This window comes from Ovis canadensis, chromosome 12 (genome assembly GCF_042477335.2).
Source record: "Ovis canadensis isolate MfBH-ARS-UI-01 breed Bighorn chromosome 12, ARS-UI_OviCan_v2, whole genome shotgun sequence".
Lineage (NCBI taxonomy): Eukaryota > Metazoa > Chordata > Mammalia > Artiodactyla > Bovidae > Ovis > Ovis canadensis.
In genome coordinates, this window is record NC_091256.1 from 82,992,235 (window position 1) to 83,010,297 (window position 18,063).

The following is an 18,063-nucleotide window of genomic DNA, read 5'->3' on the forward strand; positions in this document are numbered from 1 at the left end:
TATAAAACAAATAAGTCCCTGTTAAACTCAACCTTATTAATACCTCTCATATATCCTGTGCATTCATCCTCTGCAACCAAGTGTGCCTTCCCAAGTAGACAACATGCTTCCTCAGAAAACAGTTTTTATACTTCCACTGGACTCTCAGCAGTGATTAGCACAATAATGAGCTCATAATACATGCTTAGGGAATATCCAGTGTTTTTGGTTTTCCCCTCTGGATTTATATTTTGAATGCACTGTTCAACATCAAACCACTGTTCACATTCCTTCCATCTGCCCTTTTAGGATTATGCAAAAATCCTACTCACCCTTCAGCTGAAACTTTCCCCTCTAGGGAACTTCAGCTAAAACATCCCCCTTTAGGAAATGCTCTCTGATTACCCTATTTGAACAATAGCCACTTGTTTTATTAATATCTTCACTGATAAATCTATAAATTTAATGTTTGTCTTCTAATATCTAGACTATAAATTCTTTTTTAAAAAATGCAAAAAATCTATCCTTCCTCTTTTTCAGGTGTCACCACTGCTCCCCTACACAGAGCCTAATGCAGTATCTTATAAAAAACAAATGATCGACAAATACTTAGGTAGGTGAATTAACTTTCTTCACCAATTTTCCCTAAATGAAAATAACAGATACAACCAAATGAATAAGTAAAGCATCTTAGTAACTGTTTAGTTCCAGCTGAGTTACATCATTCAGTAGCTTGTTGTTTAAAAGGTTAATAAAATTCTTTTATTAGGTATTAGGGAGAACTTTTTTAGGTTGGGTATCAGCTAACCTAAAGGTAAGAGGATAAGGTACATGATTTTTCAAGGTTTTTACTATAACTGTTAATCTAGTGTTTTGAAATATATCTATTCAGGTTGTTCTCCCCTATAAAGCAATAGGAACAATATGATACCTACAAATATACCCTGGGCATTTTCTACATGATAAAACATATATACATTTTTCAAGTGCATGTGAGTTCAAAATCAACCTCAATGTATATTACACAAACTTCAATGTATGGACCGCAGTGCATTAAGGTTTTGGTTGTTTCATTTTGATCATTATTTTTACAATAAGCCAAGAGATGTAATAAATGGTAACTTGTAACCAATAACTACATTTATATGTGGGAATCTAACATACACTTTTACTATTATATAAAAACTTCCAAAGAGGCAGCATCACATTAATCTAGGACTCCAACTGGACTCTTAGGATCTAAAACACAGCCAGAGGATCACTATTTACTACGATGTGTGATCTTGATCAAGTCAGTTATTCTCTCTGAGGCCCAGCTCCCTCATGCAAAATAATAGTATTTACTTCATCTAGTTCTTTGGACTTAAGTGAGCATAAAAAGAGGCAGCATACAGGAAAGTTATAAATGCTATTATACCTTCACATCTTACTTTATATAATGTTAATGAATGAGACTATTCTGCAATTTTCTGAAAAATTTGAGATTAGAATTTTATTTCCTTGAAAATTTGGTAGACTTTTTCTATAAAGTTGTCTTGGCCTGCTGTTTTCCTATGAGAAAAATGTTCACTGTTTCTTCAGTTATTTAATGGTTATACATTATTCAGTTTCTGTTCTTTTTAAGACAATTTTGGTAAACCATATATTCCTAGGAATTTCTAAGTTTTGTGTAAATTTTCAAACTTATTGGCATAAAGTTCTTTAAGCTATTCCAATAAGGTTTTCAATATCTGCTATATTCTTTAATTTTTAAATTATAAACTCATAGTAATATACAAACATTTTAAGTGTTTTGCTTTTATGCATTTTGTAGTGGTTGGATGCCATCACTGACTCAATGGCCATGAGTTTGAGCAAACTCAGGGAGATAGTGAAGGACAGGGAAGCCTGGCATGCTGCAGTTCATGGGGTTGAAAAGAGAACACCAACAGTGTGTAATTAAATATTAAATTAACTTCAACACAAAATTTTAAATGAAGTTTTTGATGTAATAATTTAACATAAAGCAGTACTCTTTGTATTACACTGCTAAGTCACTTCAGTCGTGTCCAACTCTGTGTGACTCCATAGACGGCAGCCCACTAGGCTCCTCTGTCCCTGGGATTCTCCAGGCAATAATACTGGAGTGGGTTGCCATTTCCTTCTCCAATGCATGAAAGTGAAAAGTGAAAGTAATAAGTCGCCCAGTCATGCCCGACTCTTAGCGACCCCATGGAATGCAGCCCACCAGGCTCCTCCGTCCATGGGGTTTTCCAGGCAAGAGTACTGGAGTGGGGTGCCATCGCCTTCTCCATGTATTACACTACCATTATTTAAATATCACTAGACTGTCAGTTTACCTCTGGGTTTGCAATGAGATATTAGTCTACATATATTTCATTCTTTTCCATTGCCTAACCTTCTTGAAAGAGACTATTCAAAACAAACAAAACCAACTTCCTTCTTAATGATTCTTCCTTTCTAGAAGATTCTAGGGAGTAAGATGGCATATGAAGTACTACTCTTCTGCCTGCCACTACCCCCCCACCCCGCCCAAACATAATTCATTTGTAGATATTTCAGTCAATCTGCTATCTGGAGGGAAAAAAATCCCATTAGGACAAAACAGGATTATTTGATTATTACATACATAGAAAAGTAAGGCTAGGATATGAAGCATAACATAGGAGTCTTTAAAAAAAAGAGAAAGAGAAAAGATTTTATAATAGAAGCTTCTGTAAAAAGGTATGATTGGACAATAAGCATTTAAGTACACCCTTAGACATCACCAATATAAAAACATATTAAGTTTTAGGAGAAGTACAAGTAAGACCTGAGAAAATGGCCAATCTGTATCTCGTATTTGGATTTCGTATTTTCCAGGATATAAATCCACACACTAAAATCCTAACTGGAAACCTGAGCCAGTAAACAAACATCCAAAACTAAAGTAAAATTTTGTTAAAACTGTTAAAATCAGCTCCTTGTGATCTTTTTCTTCCTGTTACCAATTTACACAGGTAGGAAACAGCTTTGAACAAACATTGCTATTGACCCCAAAATGCACTTCTTCATCAGCGACCTTCCAGTTTCACATGCACTGGGCCTACTATTATAGCTGTTTTGGGTGCTTGATTGCAAGCGCTAAAGACAGTAACGGAATGATGTAGCTTAAATCATTAGCCAAGTCTTAAGAGACTGCCTATTTAAATAACAAAATATAGACATAATAAATTATCTATACAATAACACCTTCAAAGCGCACATGTAACCAAAATATAGTAGTTGAACACTGAATAACTCAAAGAACAAGGCTGCCCCATACTTAGTCACATATACTCTTCAGTAACATACCTCAGGAGGCTTGAATTCTTCAATTCCACCTTCCATTTTCTGTTTAAGTGCACTGTTTACTTGCTTAGCATTCTGAACCTTCAAAAAACAGCCAAAAATATGAATCAGATCATGTACTTAGGTGAATTTTTGAGTATTAATAAGTAAAAAGGATATATATTAAAAACCCTGTTACCCCAGGGGGATAGAACACTTATCGCACTTAGGGTGGAATACACACTCATTCAAGTAGCGTACACATCAACTATACACATACCTAACAGACTAACTGACACAGTTCATAAAAAATCATTTAATTCTCACAACTACTCTGTGAAGTAAGGATAATCAGTTCTGTTATAAGCTGACATGTGCATTCTCAAAAGCCACAGTACTATGCAAACTGCCCAGTAAAAACCACAGGGCTTATGGGGAAAAAGAGCTTGAGACACAACACTCAAAAACTTCATCAATTACACACAGCACAGTTCTCAACAGTAAGGAAACTCACAATTGATACAATAAAGATGATGCTTTACCTTAAAAGGGTGCTTACATAAGTGGCTGCCAAAATAACTACAACTTGTGAATTGTTGGGAAGTGGTAAAAGAGTTATTTGAAATCAGATGAAAAGTTTTAACACCAGATGTGGGTGTATATGGCAAATAACACAGTATATGCCCACACAGTTCAAATGGGAACTCTGTGGGCATACACTCAGCTAGGTGTAGTTCTTCACTAACAAAAATCGCATGTAAGCAAATGCAAAAGTCACATTATGTTCAAATTGTGCCCATGTATATCAATGATGTTGGAACAGATTCATGCTTTCAAAACAAGCACTAGAGCAAAACTGGACTTTGATTTAAACAGCAGAAATGAAGGAGTGGTGGTGGTACACAAGATGGGACAAAGAAATAACTTGGAAACAAAATTAAGACACCTTTGTAAACAGCTGATTGTGGAGAATTAGGGAGAAGGAGGAATCAAGGATAATAACTGTTTCGTCACTGGCTGGAGTAACTGAGTATACATGGTGTTATTCAACCAGACAGCGAGAGCAAAAAGGGGAACAGATTACTTGTGGACATGGAAGAAATCAGTGTGGACACTGCTTATGAGATGTCTGGGATAATAAATGGTAGAATTTGTAAATCTAAGAATGTAAATCTTCACTATGTTACACATCAAATGAATATTCAAGAAAGGAACGTAAAGCTTTAAAAAAGTTCTTTCACAAGAATCGACAAAGGACTTTTCTGGTGGTCCAGTGGCTAAGAATCCACAGAGGACACAGGTTCAATCCCTGGTCCAGGAAGATTCCATGTGCCATAGAGCAACTAAGCCTGTGAGCCACAACTACTGAAGCCTGTGCTTGGCAAGGAGAAAAACCACTACAATAAGAAGTCCGCACGCCAGAACGAAGAGTAACCCCTGCTCACAGCAACCAGAGAAAGCCCTCATGCAGCCCAGAGACTCAGCACAGCCAAAAATAAATAAACAATTTTTTTTTAAAAGTCAATAAAAATAGCTTATAAGTGAAGTAATAGTGGAGTAGTAGTACTGATGACTCAGTATGATTTACAGGTGGCTGAGAACATTTTATTCATTATTTAAAAAAATTCGGAGCACTTTAAAAATATCACAGGCAAAGTGTTTTTGAAGTTCTCTAAAGAGAAGGGGTGCTGTGGGTTTGAAGATGAGAGTCTTCTATACACATTTATGGTTTGACTAAAGGCAAAGCATTCAATCAAATATATACTATATATACTTGAGAATCCAGCATCATAAGTCAAAAGAAAGGAATTCTAAGAAGGAGAAGGTGGCTTTCAAAAGAGATAAGAACCAAGAAGAGGGCACTTGACTGGGCAACTTGTTCATAAACAATCTTAAGACAGCTTATTCAGTGGCAGAAGTGGGATGGGATGTGGGACAGAAACTAGATTGGGAAGCCTCTGAAAATAAGTGGTAAGAAAGCAGAGGAAGCTAATGTGGTAGATTTTGACATTTATTCTGGAACTTTGCTGGAGAAGAAAACAGAAATATAAAAGCAGTTTGGGTAAGTAACCAGGGTCAAGGGGTAGAGAAATCTGAATGTTTAGGATAGAGAAAAACCATCTTGGTCCCATACTACCCTGTTGCAAAGTTCTTACATTATATGGAAGTGGTAATAATATTAACTTTAACGGTGCATGCTGTGATATCTAAACAAGGATGACACTGTAAGCTAAGGATGCATGTTGTAATCCCTAAAGTAACTACAAAAAAAACAACAAGAAGAGATATAGCTCAAAAATATAAATATGACCATGTTATATACCTCTTTTAAATTCTTCAGTAGTTTCCTCACTCATGATGAATTTTAAATTCAACATGCCCTTCCTATAAATTTCTGTCTAGCTCTTCAACTAACCTGCTAAAGGCAAGTAGGAATTAATGAAGCATTTTAAGATGAGTGATCTTGATTACACAAGTATTTTAAAAGAATAACATTGATGAAATGTGTAACAAGGGACTGAGAAGACGTAGACAGCAAGGAGAATCAACATGATAGTTATACTCAGAAAAGAGGTGATAAGGGCCGTAACAAGGATAGTAGTGATGAGATTAAAAAGCTGGGGATTGATTTAAAGGAAATTTCAGAGATAAAATAATCTACCACTTGAATTTGTGTGTGTTGAGAGAGTAATACAGGCAAGGGATGAGTAAAAGCTAAATTCAGATGTTTCAACAAACAAGGAACAGAAAAAAAAATCTTTTGGGAGTTAGATGAGATGTCTAACAGGTAGTTGGAAATATAGCTATAGAGCTTAGGAGAAAAGCCACAGCTTAGGAAGTAAACTCAGAAGTCACTGGCAAGGTTGGTTAATTTATACCAAGAAAGCCCAGTCTTAAAATAACAACAGAAATACATAAATAAATAAAGGAAAAGCCAGAGAAAGACTGGAGACCTAATAACAACCAATAATCAGTACGTACTATGTGCAAGGTACTGATGTTTTAAGCATTTACCCTATATTACCTTGTTTAATTCCTCCCAACCAAAATATCATTATCCTCATTTTAAGACAGAGAAACTGAAGTTGAGAGAAGTTAAGCAGCTCCCCTAGGGTTGTGCAGGAAGCAGACAGTGTAGCTAGGTCTAGAGTTTAAGATCACGGGCTCTAAACCCTCATCCACTGCCTGATCATGCTAGAGAAACTTTTAGATAAGACTGCTGCTACTACGACTGGTGCTAGTGATGACAATCCATGAGTGTCATCTCAGATAATTCTCAACAATCTGCAATAGAAGTAAGATTATCATCTCCAATTTTATAAATGAAAAATGGAAGCTTAGATTCTATTATTTCCCAGCATCACAGAGCTAACAGTAGCAATGCTGGGATTCAAATCTAAAATACTCAGTGGCATCTTATAATTTGAAAACAAGGTAAATAAGAAAGATAAAGCTTATGTAACTGAGTGGTTGAGAAAAATCTGTAAAAAAACTGAGTTTACAGGGATAAAGTAAATAAGCAAAATGGACAGAATCATCAAAAATAATTTTTATAAAATACCTGACGTTTTAAAGAGATTAACTCCATGTCCAGTTGCCTCAGGATGGTGTTGGCTGCATTGGGGCTACAGGAAACAGCTACCACATCTTCTTGGGTTAAATACATGCCCTTAGGTGGACGGCACTTAGAACGCTGAGAATGATGGCGGTGTTGTAAACTCTGATATTCTCTCCTCCCCAGTCCAATCTTGCTAGTTTGGACAGGCTGGTCAGTATTACCCTGGAAGAAAAAATAATAACAGGTCATCTGGGTTTATATATAGGTATAAGTTGAAAACAGTCTATTACTAACAGATTACTAATAGAAGTATCTGTTACATTAAGTGTACCTACTAAATACTTCTAACCATTTATATTACATATGAGTCCAAACATACACACAGACAACAACTATCAATTAGGGGGAAATGAGCATACAACATAATGTATGTTTCATTAATCCACTCAATAAAATGTTAGGTTTCTATGCCCAGAAGACTATGAACAAATGAAAAAATAAGGTGGATTTTATATTATTTCAGTTTGCTTCATGATTTCAAGATGAGATATATTTTCTCTCAGCAATAAGGGGGGTGCGTAAGCTACAACTTACTAAGCGCAAAGTTTTAAAGAAAGTAAAAAAAGGGGCAAATTAGGAATCATGACAACTGGTAGCTCAGACAACTGGTAAAAAAGAGATAACATTTTATTCTCACTTCAGAGTTGTTGAAAGAGAACTATGCCTCTAAAAATTAAAAAGAGCACAAGATTATTTTAATACTAACAACATTTCTAAACTCCAAGTCTATTTACCTGTGAATAAAGCAACATTGAAATTTTCACTTTGGAAGAGGTTTAAAAAGCTCTAATAATGATCACCACGAACTTTTAAGTAGGATTTCATTATTATATTTGCAATATTCTTAAAAACTGTGATGTAAAAATACAATGCTATTCTGTGCTTCTAAGATACAAATCCATTAGAAACTGTGTCCCATTAGGCTGAAGACAATATACTGAATAGATTTAATAATTCATTAAAAAAGGAACTCTGCGTAAAAGTCATAATATAATTATATAGTACCCAGTACTGTAATTCACTCTGTTCTTTAAAACTCAATTCAAAGCAACACATGACAGATTTGATGTTCAGGGAAAATCCTCCCAGTATAGCACTCCTAAAATTGCTAGATCAAGTATTTTTAAAATCTTTTAAAATTCATTTCTGAGCTGGTAGAGAAGTGAAGAAATCCCTCAGAGACCAGAAATGATGAGAAAGCAGGAGAGAGATAAGCAAGGATGCAGGAGCTGACACTTGCCTAAAGAACAATGGACAACAGGTGAAGAGCACAAGAGTGAAAGCCAGAACTCTGGAAGGGGAGGGGGCTCCAACATCATGCAAAGTAGGAAAAATGACCCTGCTCTGCAAAGGGAGGATGATTTAAAGAAAGTCAAGACCACTTCAACCTTGGCTCAAAGCAAAGCAAAGAAACCAAAAAGAGTCTTTCCTGAGAATCCCTAGCCACAGGCCTATATGCAGACAGGTTTGGAGACTAAATTTATATGAACTGACTGGCCTGAAAAACCCCAAATCAAAAATTTACTTTAGAGTGTCTCAGGTTGGTAGGGCTTTCAGTTAGCAGAAGTAAATGCAAGCTGTCTTTAGAAGAACGCACTGTAAATGCAGGTCTTGAAATTTTTCAACAAACATGTTCCAAGGAAAATGAGCTCACAACTACAAACTGCCAAACAAGCCTCCTGAGTAAAACACTGCAGGAGGCAAACAACAGAATTACATCTGCAGAGATCACAACTATTATAATTACTGGATAAAGAGAATACAATAAAGATGCTATACATGTACAAAGAAAGAAAGAATTGAAAATATGGAATATTCTTATAAGAAATGAGTCCATCAAAACTGACCAAGCGGACAGGCAAAAAAACCAAACAGAACATCTGGAAATAAAAAATATTATAAATCAGATTAGAAATTCAATGGATGGGTTACTCAGCAGACTAGACAGAGCTCAAAAGAAAATTAGTGACTCTGAATGCACCTATGAGAAAAATGCCCAAAACGTAGCATGGAAGTATGGAAAGACATGGAATACATGAGTGACTGAGACATGTGAAAAGTCCATTACATTTCTAAAAGAATTCTCAAAAGAAAGCATAGAGAGGATGAAGGAGACTTTAGATTCAAAGATTCAACAAATGAGAATTTTACAGAACTTAAGATAGGATTTAGAAAGTACAAAGGAATCCAAAGCAAGTTTCAAAAAAAAAAAAATCCATAGCCATATACTTCAAAATAAACTATGGAACACTAAAGACAAAGAAGAGATCATAAAAGCAGACAAAGAGAAAAGTTAAATTACCTCCAAAGGAAGGTGTGGAGAAGAGCACCCTCTTGCACTGTTGGTAGGAATGTAAACTGACATCACATTATGGAGATTCCTTAAAAAACCAGGAACAGAACTACCATATGACCCAACAATCCCACTAATCGGCATGCAACCTAAGAAAACCATAACTGAAAAGAGATGTTGCAGCACTACTGAAAATAGCTAGGAAGCAATCCAGATGTCCACTGACAGATGAATGGGTAAAGAAGCTGTGGTATATACCTACAATGGAATATTACTCAGCCATAAAAAAAAAACTACCACTTGAGCCAGCCCTAATGAGGCAGATGAACCTAAAGCCTGTTATACAGTGAAGTAAGTCAGAAAAAGAAAAACAAATATTGTTCATTAACATGTATATATATATATATATATATATATGGAGAAGGCAATGGCACCCCACTCCAGTACTCTTGCCTGGAAAATCCCATGGACGGAGGAGCCTGATAGGCTGCAGTCCATGGGGTCGCTAAGAGCCGGACACAACTGGGCGACTTGACTTTCACTTTTCACTTTCATGTGTTGGAGAAGGAAATGGCAACCCACTCCAGTGTTCTTGCCTGGAGAATCCCAGGGACGGGGGAACCTGGTGGGCTGCCATCTATGGGGCTGCACAGAGTTGGACATGACTGAAGTGACTTAGCAGCAGCAGTTAGCATATACACATATATATAAAATCTAGAAAGATGGTACCAATCAGCTTATTTGCAGGGCAGCAGTGGAGATGTAGACAGAGAGGACAGACTTGTGGACACAGTGGGGTAAGGAGAGGGTGGGACGAATTGAGAGAGCAGCATGGAAACATATAAATTACCATATGTAAAACAGCCAGCCAGAGGAAATTTGCTGTATGATGCAAGGAGCTCAAATCAGGTGCTCTGTGACAACCTAGAAGGGTGGGAGGTGGGACGGAGGTCCAAGGGGGAGGAGACATATGTATACCTATGGCTGATTCATGTTGATGTATGGCAGAAACCAACACAATATTGTAAAGCAATCAAAAATTTTTTTAAAATTATCTCCAAAAAAAAAAAATTACCTCAAAAGGAATGATAGCAGACTGCCTGACAGCAGACTTCTCTAAATCAATGATAGAAATCAGAAAGCAGCAGAATAATATCTTCAAATAATATCGGTCAACCTAAGAGTCTAACCCTAGCAAAACTAAGGGTTTAAGAAACAGGCATTTTGGACATTCCCAAACTGACTGTGTTAATAATCAATAGACTCTCATTAAATTAATCTGTAAAAGATACACTTAGGAAAAAAGAAAAATTATTTTCAAAGAAAGTTCTAAGATTCAAGAATGAAAGGCAAGCAAAATTAAGTGTTTTAAGTATTAAAAATTGGGTAAATTTCTTGTTAGTTTAGTAAATCTAACACTGACTATATGTCTAATGCGATATATTAAAAAATAAGATGAAACTAAAACTGGAAAAAAATAGCATATGAAACAAGGTAGTGGCTGAAGTCAAAGCATCTTAATGGACTTAAATTAACCAGAAGCTCATTAAAAGCACCAAAATTAGACTTTAAAAGTTAAATACGCAAGATAAAACTTCCAGAGTATACAATAAGAACAGAAAGATAGAAACATTCTAAACTAGTAGAGAATAAAATAAAAAAAAAAATCAAATGAGAAGAATTCTTGATCCAAAAAGAAAGTCAAATAGAAGATAAAAATAAGAAATTATAAAAATACAAATATCAATCATAACTGGTATAAAAGGGCTAAATTCTCTAGATAAAATAAAAAATACCACATATCTGTTCCTATAAGACATATATACTTAAAATATGAGGACACAGAAATGTTGAAAGTAAGGAATAACGATATACCAGTCAAACACAACAGAAGAAAGATGACAAAGCTATCAGTTCAGTTCAGTTGCTCAGTCATGTCCAATTCTTTGCAACCCTATGGACTGCAACAGGCCAGGCTTCCCTGTCCATCACCAACTACTCCTGGAGCTTGCTCAAATTCATGTCCATCGAGTCAGTGATGTCATCCAGCCATCTCATCCTCCGTCGTCCCCTTCTCCTCCTGCCCCCAATCCCTCCCAGCATAAGAGTCTTTTCCAATGAGTCAACTCTCCGCATGAGGTGGCCAAAGTACTGGAGTTTCAGCTTCAGCATCATTCCCTCCAAAGAAATCCCAGGACTGATCTCCTTCAGAATGGACTGGTTGGATCCCCTTGCAGTCCAAGGGACTCTCAAGAGTCTTCTCCAACACCACAGTTCAAAAGCATCAATTCTTCGGAGCTCAGCCTTCTTCACAGTCCAACTCTCACATCTATAAGTGACCACTGGAAAAACCATAGCCTTGACTAGACGGACCTTTGTTGGCAAAGTAATGTCTCTGCTTTTTAATATGTTGTCTAGGTTGGTCACAACTTGTTACTAAACCACCACCTAGGTTTGTCATAACTTTTCTTCCAAGGAGCAAGTGTCTTTTAATTTCATAGCTGCAATCATGATCACCATCTGCAATGATTCTGGAACCCAAGAAAATAAAGTCGGTCACTGTTTCCATTGTTTTCTCATCTATTTGCCATTAAGTGATGGAACCAGATGCAAAGATCTTCATTTTTTGAATGCTGAGTTTTAAGCCAGCTTTACGCTCTCTTTCACTTTCATCAAGAGGCTCTTTAGTTCTTTGTCGCCTTCTGCCGTAAGGGTGGTGTCATCTGCATATCTGAGGTTATTGATATTTCTCCCAGCAATCTTGATTCCAGCTTGTGCTTCATTCAGCCCAGCATTTCACATGATGTACTCTGCATATAAGTTAAATAAGCAGGGTGACAATATACAGCCTAGACATACTCCTTTCCCAATTTGGAACCAGTCCATTGTTCCACGTTCAGTTCTAACTGCTGCTTCTTAACCTGCATACAGATTTCTCAGGAAGCAGATAGAGCTATACCAGACAAATAATCTTTAAAAGTAGAAGATAAAAGTTTCAAATTCAACAAAACAGTTACTACCCATCTAATAAGTAATAGCTTCAAAATACAGTTATTTCTCAATAATCCATCAGAAAAGCACATAAACACCTACAAAACCAATACTAGCAAGTAGGCAAGCAGTAACAGAATACTGATTTCAGTCATATTAACTGACTAGCTTCAATTAAGACACATTAAAAAAAACCCTATAACCAATAATTAAAAGTATATATTACTCTCAAGCACACATGGAAAAACATTCATGAAAATTCAACATTTTAGATTTGGAGGTTTTAAAACATATCCTCAAATTCCTCAACATTCCAACCACTGGGAAGAGAGACTCTCTATCCCATTCTCTTTGATTCTGGACCAAGTTCAGTAGATCACTTATAACCAACAGAATGTAACACATGTGACACTGAGTAACTTGCAAGGCTAGGCCAGAAACGGCTAGGTACCTTCTCTCTCTGCTTTGGGGATGATTACTTTGGAGGAAACCAGCCACGGTAAGAAGCCAGATTACTAGGGGACCACCAGGCTATAGAGGAATGCGTGGCTCAGAGGTTAAAGCATCTGCCTGCAATGCGGGAGACCTGGGTTGTATCCCTGGGTCAGGAAGATCCCCTGGAGAAGGAAATGGCAACCCACTCCAGTATTCTTGCCTGGAGAATCTCATGGACAGAAGAGCCTGGTGGGCTATAGTCCACGGGGTCGCAAAGAGTCCGACTCGACTGAGCGACTTCACTTTCACTTTAGCTGACAGTCAGGTGAGCAAGTCCAAAACCTTCAATAACATCCTACTTGATGCTGAAACCTGAAGTTATTCTCTCTAAAGTCAGGAATAAGATAAAAATATTTGCTATTATAACTTCTCTTCAACATTATACTGGTGATTTTAACCAGTTCAGTAAGAGCAGAAATAAAAAGTATTACAAGGATTGAAAAGAAATAAAACTGCTATTATTTTCAGATAATATAAACCTCTATATAGGAAATGCAAACTAATCTATAAACAGGTAACAGATTTCATTTCTCTCCAGTTTATATATAGATTCAATGGAATATCAAGTAGGGCTCTCCTACTTTGAAGTTTGAGATAAAGGTCCAAAAATAGCCAAGGAAGCCTTAAGAAGCACTACCAAGTAAGGGGAGTTATCCCAGCAGCTATCAAGGTTTATTATAAAGTTATACTAGCTAAGACGCTGTGCGACTGACAGGAGGAGCAGACTGGAAAGCCAGTGAGAGTGAAAATGTTAACTTGAGTCTCTGCAGCCCCACAGACAGTAGCCCACCAGGCTCCTCTGTCCATGGGATTCTCCAGGCAAGAATACTGGAGTGGGTTGTCATTCCCTTCTCCAAGGGGTCTTCCCGACCCAGGGATTGAACTCGGGTCTCCTGCACTGCAGGTGGAATCTTTACCATCTGAGCCAGCAGGGAAGCCCCTAGAGAGCCATACTTATATAGAAACCTCATCCATGATACAGCTGATATGGCAGACCAGTTGAAAGAGATGAACTCATTTTCATATTAGAAAACAAAACAAAACAAAATGGGTTTTTATCCGGCAACATAAAGCAAACCTAATTACTGACAGATAAAGGACATAAGTGTAAAAAGCAAAATTTTTAAATTTACAGAAAAAATATAGAATATTGAAATTTGAATATGTATGTACTTTTGATGACATAGCTGTTCATCAAAGCATGTAAAGAGAGTAAAAAAAGATAAACCAAGAACTGCTAAAAGATCTCTGCAACACACTTAACCAAAAAATTAGTATCTAGAATATACAAGGAATTCAGTAAGAAAAAAATTCATACATTCTCTTTAAGTAAAAGATAAAACCAAACCGACAGATAAAACACAAATATGCACTTTAAAAAAGACATAATAATATATAATAAACAGATGGAAAAATAATCAGCTTCATTAGTAACCTGATGAATGAACTGAGAACACAATAAGATACTATTTCAGATGATCAGATTCCTAATATCTTGGAAGACTTATCATATAACGTACTGGCAGTGAATGCTGCATGTTCAGTCGTGTCTGATTCTTTGCAACCCCATGGAGTGCAGGCCACCAGGTTCCTTTGTCCTTGAAATTCTCCAGCCAAGAATACTGGAGTGGGTTGCCATTTCCTTCTCCAGGGGATCTTCTTGATCCAGGGACTGAACCTATGTCTCCTGCATTGGCACACAGATTCTTCACCTCTGAGCCACCTGGGAAATCCTGAAGTACTGGCAAGGAAGTTGGGTAATGAGTATTCTCCTAGCCAATAGAAGTACATCAAATGTAGAAAATGATTTGCCATTATCTAGGAAAGTTAAACACAGTTATAGTCTAAAATAGAGTGACGCTAGTGATAAAGAACCTGCCTGCCAATGTAGGAGATCTAAGAGATGTGGGTTCGATCCCAGGGTCAGGAAGATCCCCTGGAGGAGGGGATGGAACCCACTCCAGTATTCCTGCCTGCAGAATCCCATGAACAGAGGAGCCTAGTGGGCTACAGTTCACAGGGTCACAAAGCGTCAGACACGACAGAAGCAGTTTAGTTCACACACTCCCAGGAAAAGTTAAACATGGCTACAGTCTAAATACAGTAATGCCACTCCAAACAACTGTAGGGTATTACTACTCACTAAGTCGCGGTTGGCATTTTGGTGGAATGATCTGCACTGCGCACTTCAGGAGACCTGGCATCCCTTTCCCACTATATGCTAAGAGTGTCCGTCAACCTGAAACACCTCCATAATTTTTACATGTCCCTTATGCAGGTAATACTAAACCTTGCTGAGAACTGCTATCGCACAGGAGCCGTTGTATATGTACGTATCCAGGATATGCTCTTATCAGTATTGTTCATAATAAGAAGCAGCTAGAAACAATGTCCACTAATTAGAGTAGGTAAGTGGTGGCACATGCATACAATGGATGCATACGATTTCCTTCCAGGTTCCCACTGGGAAGAAAGGAGTGGGGTGCAATAAAGAAAACAAAGGACTTCTGTTTCTTAAGCTCAGTGATGGACACACTGGTGTTTATTACTATTCTTCAAATTGTACAGTCTATGGTATGTATAGTTTCATAATTTTTAAAAGTTAAAAATAAAAACCTTTCCATATAATGTGTCATTAACTTGCAGAAGCAGCTGTGTGTTAAAGGCAATGTTACAGCATCATTGCCTGCCTGGTGCCCCGTCATCTGGGAAAGAGCAGAGAACTGAATGAAACTGCTGACACACAGTGCCAGTCCTGGACCACAACCCTGCAGCATGTTTTTAACACTTTTTACATTTTACTCCCCTCACTGTCTTTTGCTAATGGGATGAGATTATTGGCAAACAAAAGACCAAATGTATAAGTATCACCTCGCATGGTTGGACAAAACAGTATTCTACATACACACATTCCCTAGGTAACTAAACCCAAATCCCTAATCTCTCATATTTGTACAGCAATTAAGAGTTTATAGTGTATATTCTTATCTGTTAAAATATATTTGATTGACTGCCTACTGTGTACCAGGCCCTGCAGTTGAGACTCATTTCTTGCTCCTTAAGAGCTTACCACTCAAGGATAGGAAGGCAGGTGAGGGGAGATTAGATGTACACAAGTACCACTCAGCTCAATGAGGACTGCAATGGATTTAAAGAAAAACAAGGAAGCAATCAATTCAACATGAGGCAAGGGGAGTTCATAGACAAGCTACATATTGCAGAGTTACGAGGAATTTGCTAGGCCTGTTTGAGAAGAAAGGGAAAAACGCTAGAAAAACAGACCAACAAAGAGCAAGAGCCAGGGCACTAAAACACTTACCTGAGCCTCTCTTAGCAATGTGAAATAACAGTGGGGGTGGAGAATGTCTAACTAGAAAGGTTGTGTTTTATCCTATGGACAAAGCCACGGAGGAACTGCAAGCAGCAGTTTGGTTTTAAAAGGTTGTCTTAGCAACAGTGTAGAGAATGGTCTTGGAAGGTGTGGTGCAACATCTGGAGACAAGGTAAATTAAGATAAGATAGAAAATGTCAGTAATTCAGAGAAGAGATGGGAACCTAAAAATAAGGCAGTCACCTAGAAGACCAAAGAGAAAAGAATAAAATTTACAGTTATTTGAGAGAGAAAATTAGAAACAATAATCACACAATGAACAGAGTAATTGAGAAGGAGAAAAAGAAGTCACTAAAACCGAGACACAATGGTTAAAAGTGGCTTCCATGCTCGCTCAGCAGTAAAGAATCTGCCTGCCAATGCAAAAGACACAGGTTTGATCTCTGGGTCAAGATCATCCCCAGGAGAAGGAAACTCTCCAGTCTTCTGGCCTGGAGAATTCCATTGACAGAGGAGCCTGGTGGGCTACAGTCCTTGCGGTCGCAAAGAACTGGGCACAACTGAGCGACTAAATGACACTAGTTAAAAAGGTAGATGGGAATCAGAGAATGGTGTTATAAAAGTCAAATCCAGATTTTCAGAACAAGGGAGGGATCAATAACTTGAAATACTACAGGAAGCACAAGGAGAATGCACTGAGTAACCAGTCGCTGGATGTGGCAGTTAGGCAGGAGGTCACTGCTGATCTGTCAGCAGTTTGAGAGAAGTAAAGGGGCAGCAAGCTGAATGAAGCAAACTCAGAGAGTGAAGTAATGCTAAGATAGATAGTGATGCTTGTAAACGAAAGACTGGAGCATACTTCTGGGCTGCAGTGAAAAGGCTGAAAGTATGGCAAAGAAACTGATGGAAAAGGTCCTAAAGGCAATATGCAGGGACAGGTAGGATCAAACTAGCAATGAAATTATACAGAACAAGGAGAGGGACCTTTCTTACTGTCAAAGAGAGGCATGCAGCACAGACTGTTCATTCAGTAATTTCATATTACTGCATTTGTGACATTTGAAAAGTCTGATCCTATCAAGCACCAGCAAGGAAGTGGGAAATGAGTACTGTATAAAGTGCTGGGGGGGTGGGTACCAGATGTTCCAAGGTTACGGAAGCCCTGACTTCAAAGAGTTCACAGCTTAACGGGCAAAAAACAGTAATTTTAATATAATGTCCTAAGTGTAAATATACTCAGATAAAAAGTGTAGTGTGGTAGCACAGAGGTTAGGGGAGCGGCTGGAATTTAAGGGCATTCCTGCTTGATATTTTCTTCTTGAAGTAGAAAGTGAAGTTATCTGCTGAGTTTTTCAGGGGAGAGGGGAGGTGGTAGGTGATGTGTAGAAAAGGATGACTGCTCAAATACTTGCTTACACAATAAATCTTATTCAAGATTTATTATGTACTGGGTACTATAATAAATGCTTTTATATATATTACCTAGTTGATTGTCAGAACAACCTATTATTTTAATTTTACCAATGAAAAAACTGAAAATTACAGGTTAAAAATTGAGAGATGCTAAGGGTTACACTGAGACTGCAAACTATTTTTTGCAAGTACCAACAATGTACATGATTGTGTAATCTTCTCTTGTAACACCAGACCAAGAATAGCAATTTATCCAGCATTGTGGGTTTACAGGGTTAGAGAAGGGATAGCAGAAGAGTGAGAGAAATGGGGAGTTACAGACACTAGGAAGAGAGCAACTTAAGGAAATGGCCATTTGGTCTAAGGTTCAGGGAGACAAGGAGGCTTGGGAAAAAGTGAAGGATTCAGGGAATCTGAGAACCTTTAGCAGTAGTAAGAAAATCAGTAAAGTATCAAGCTGAGTAGAATTTTTCAAATTTCACTGACAAAAGATGACAAGTGCCAGAACGGGCCATGGCATTGAGTTCCTTAAGAGCAGGAATGCGAGTCATTCAATTGGATGGAGTCACATTGTTGTCACCAATTTTCAATGTTATTTTCACAAGTTGCCTATACATCACAAACCTTTACCCA

The 18,063-nt window shown here is 37.6% G+C and overlaps 1 protein-coding gene across 3 annotated transcripts in view; it reads right to left on the reverse strand.

Moving 5' to 3' along the window:
• The window catches only part of RCOR3 (REST corepressor 3), a 52,701-nt gene that overhangs the window by 16,714 nt on the left and 17,924 nt on the right, over positions 1-18,063 (reverse strand). For all 3 annotated transcript variants that reach the window (XM_069544972.1, XM_069544973.1, XM_069544971.1), the window contains exons 8-9: positions 6,851-7,069; positions 3,313-3,390 (exon numbers count right to left, since the gene is read on the reverse strand). In XM_069544972.1, coding sequence (XP_069401073.1) covers positions 3,313-3,390; positions 6,851-7,069 — 297 coding nt within the window. The remainder of the gene's footprint in view (positions 1-3,312; positions 3,391-6,850; positions 7,070-18,063) is intronic.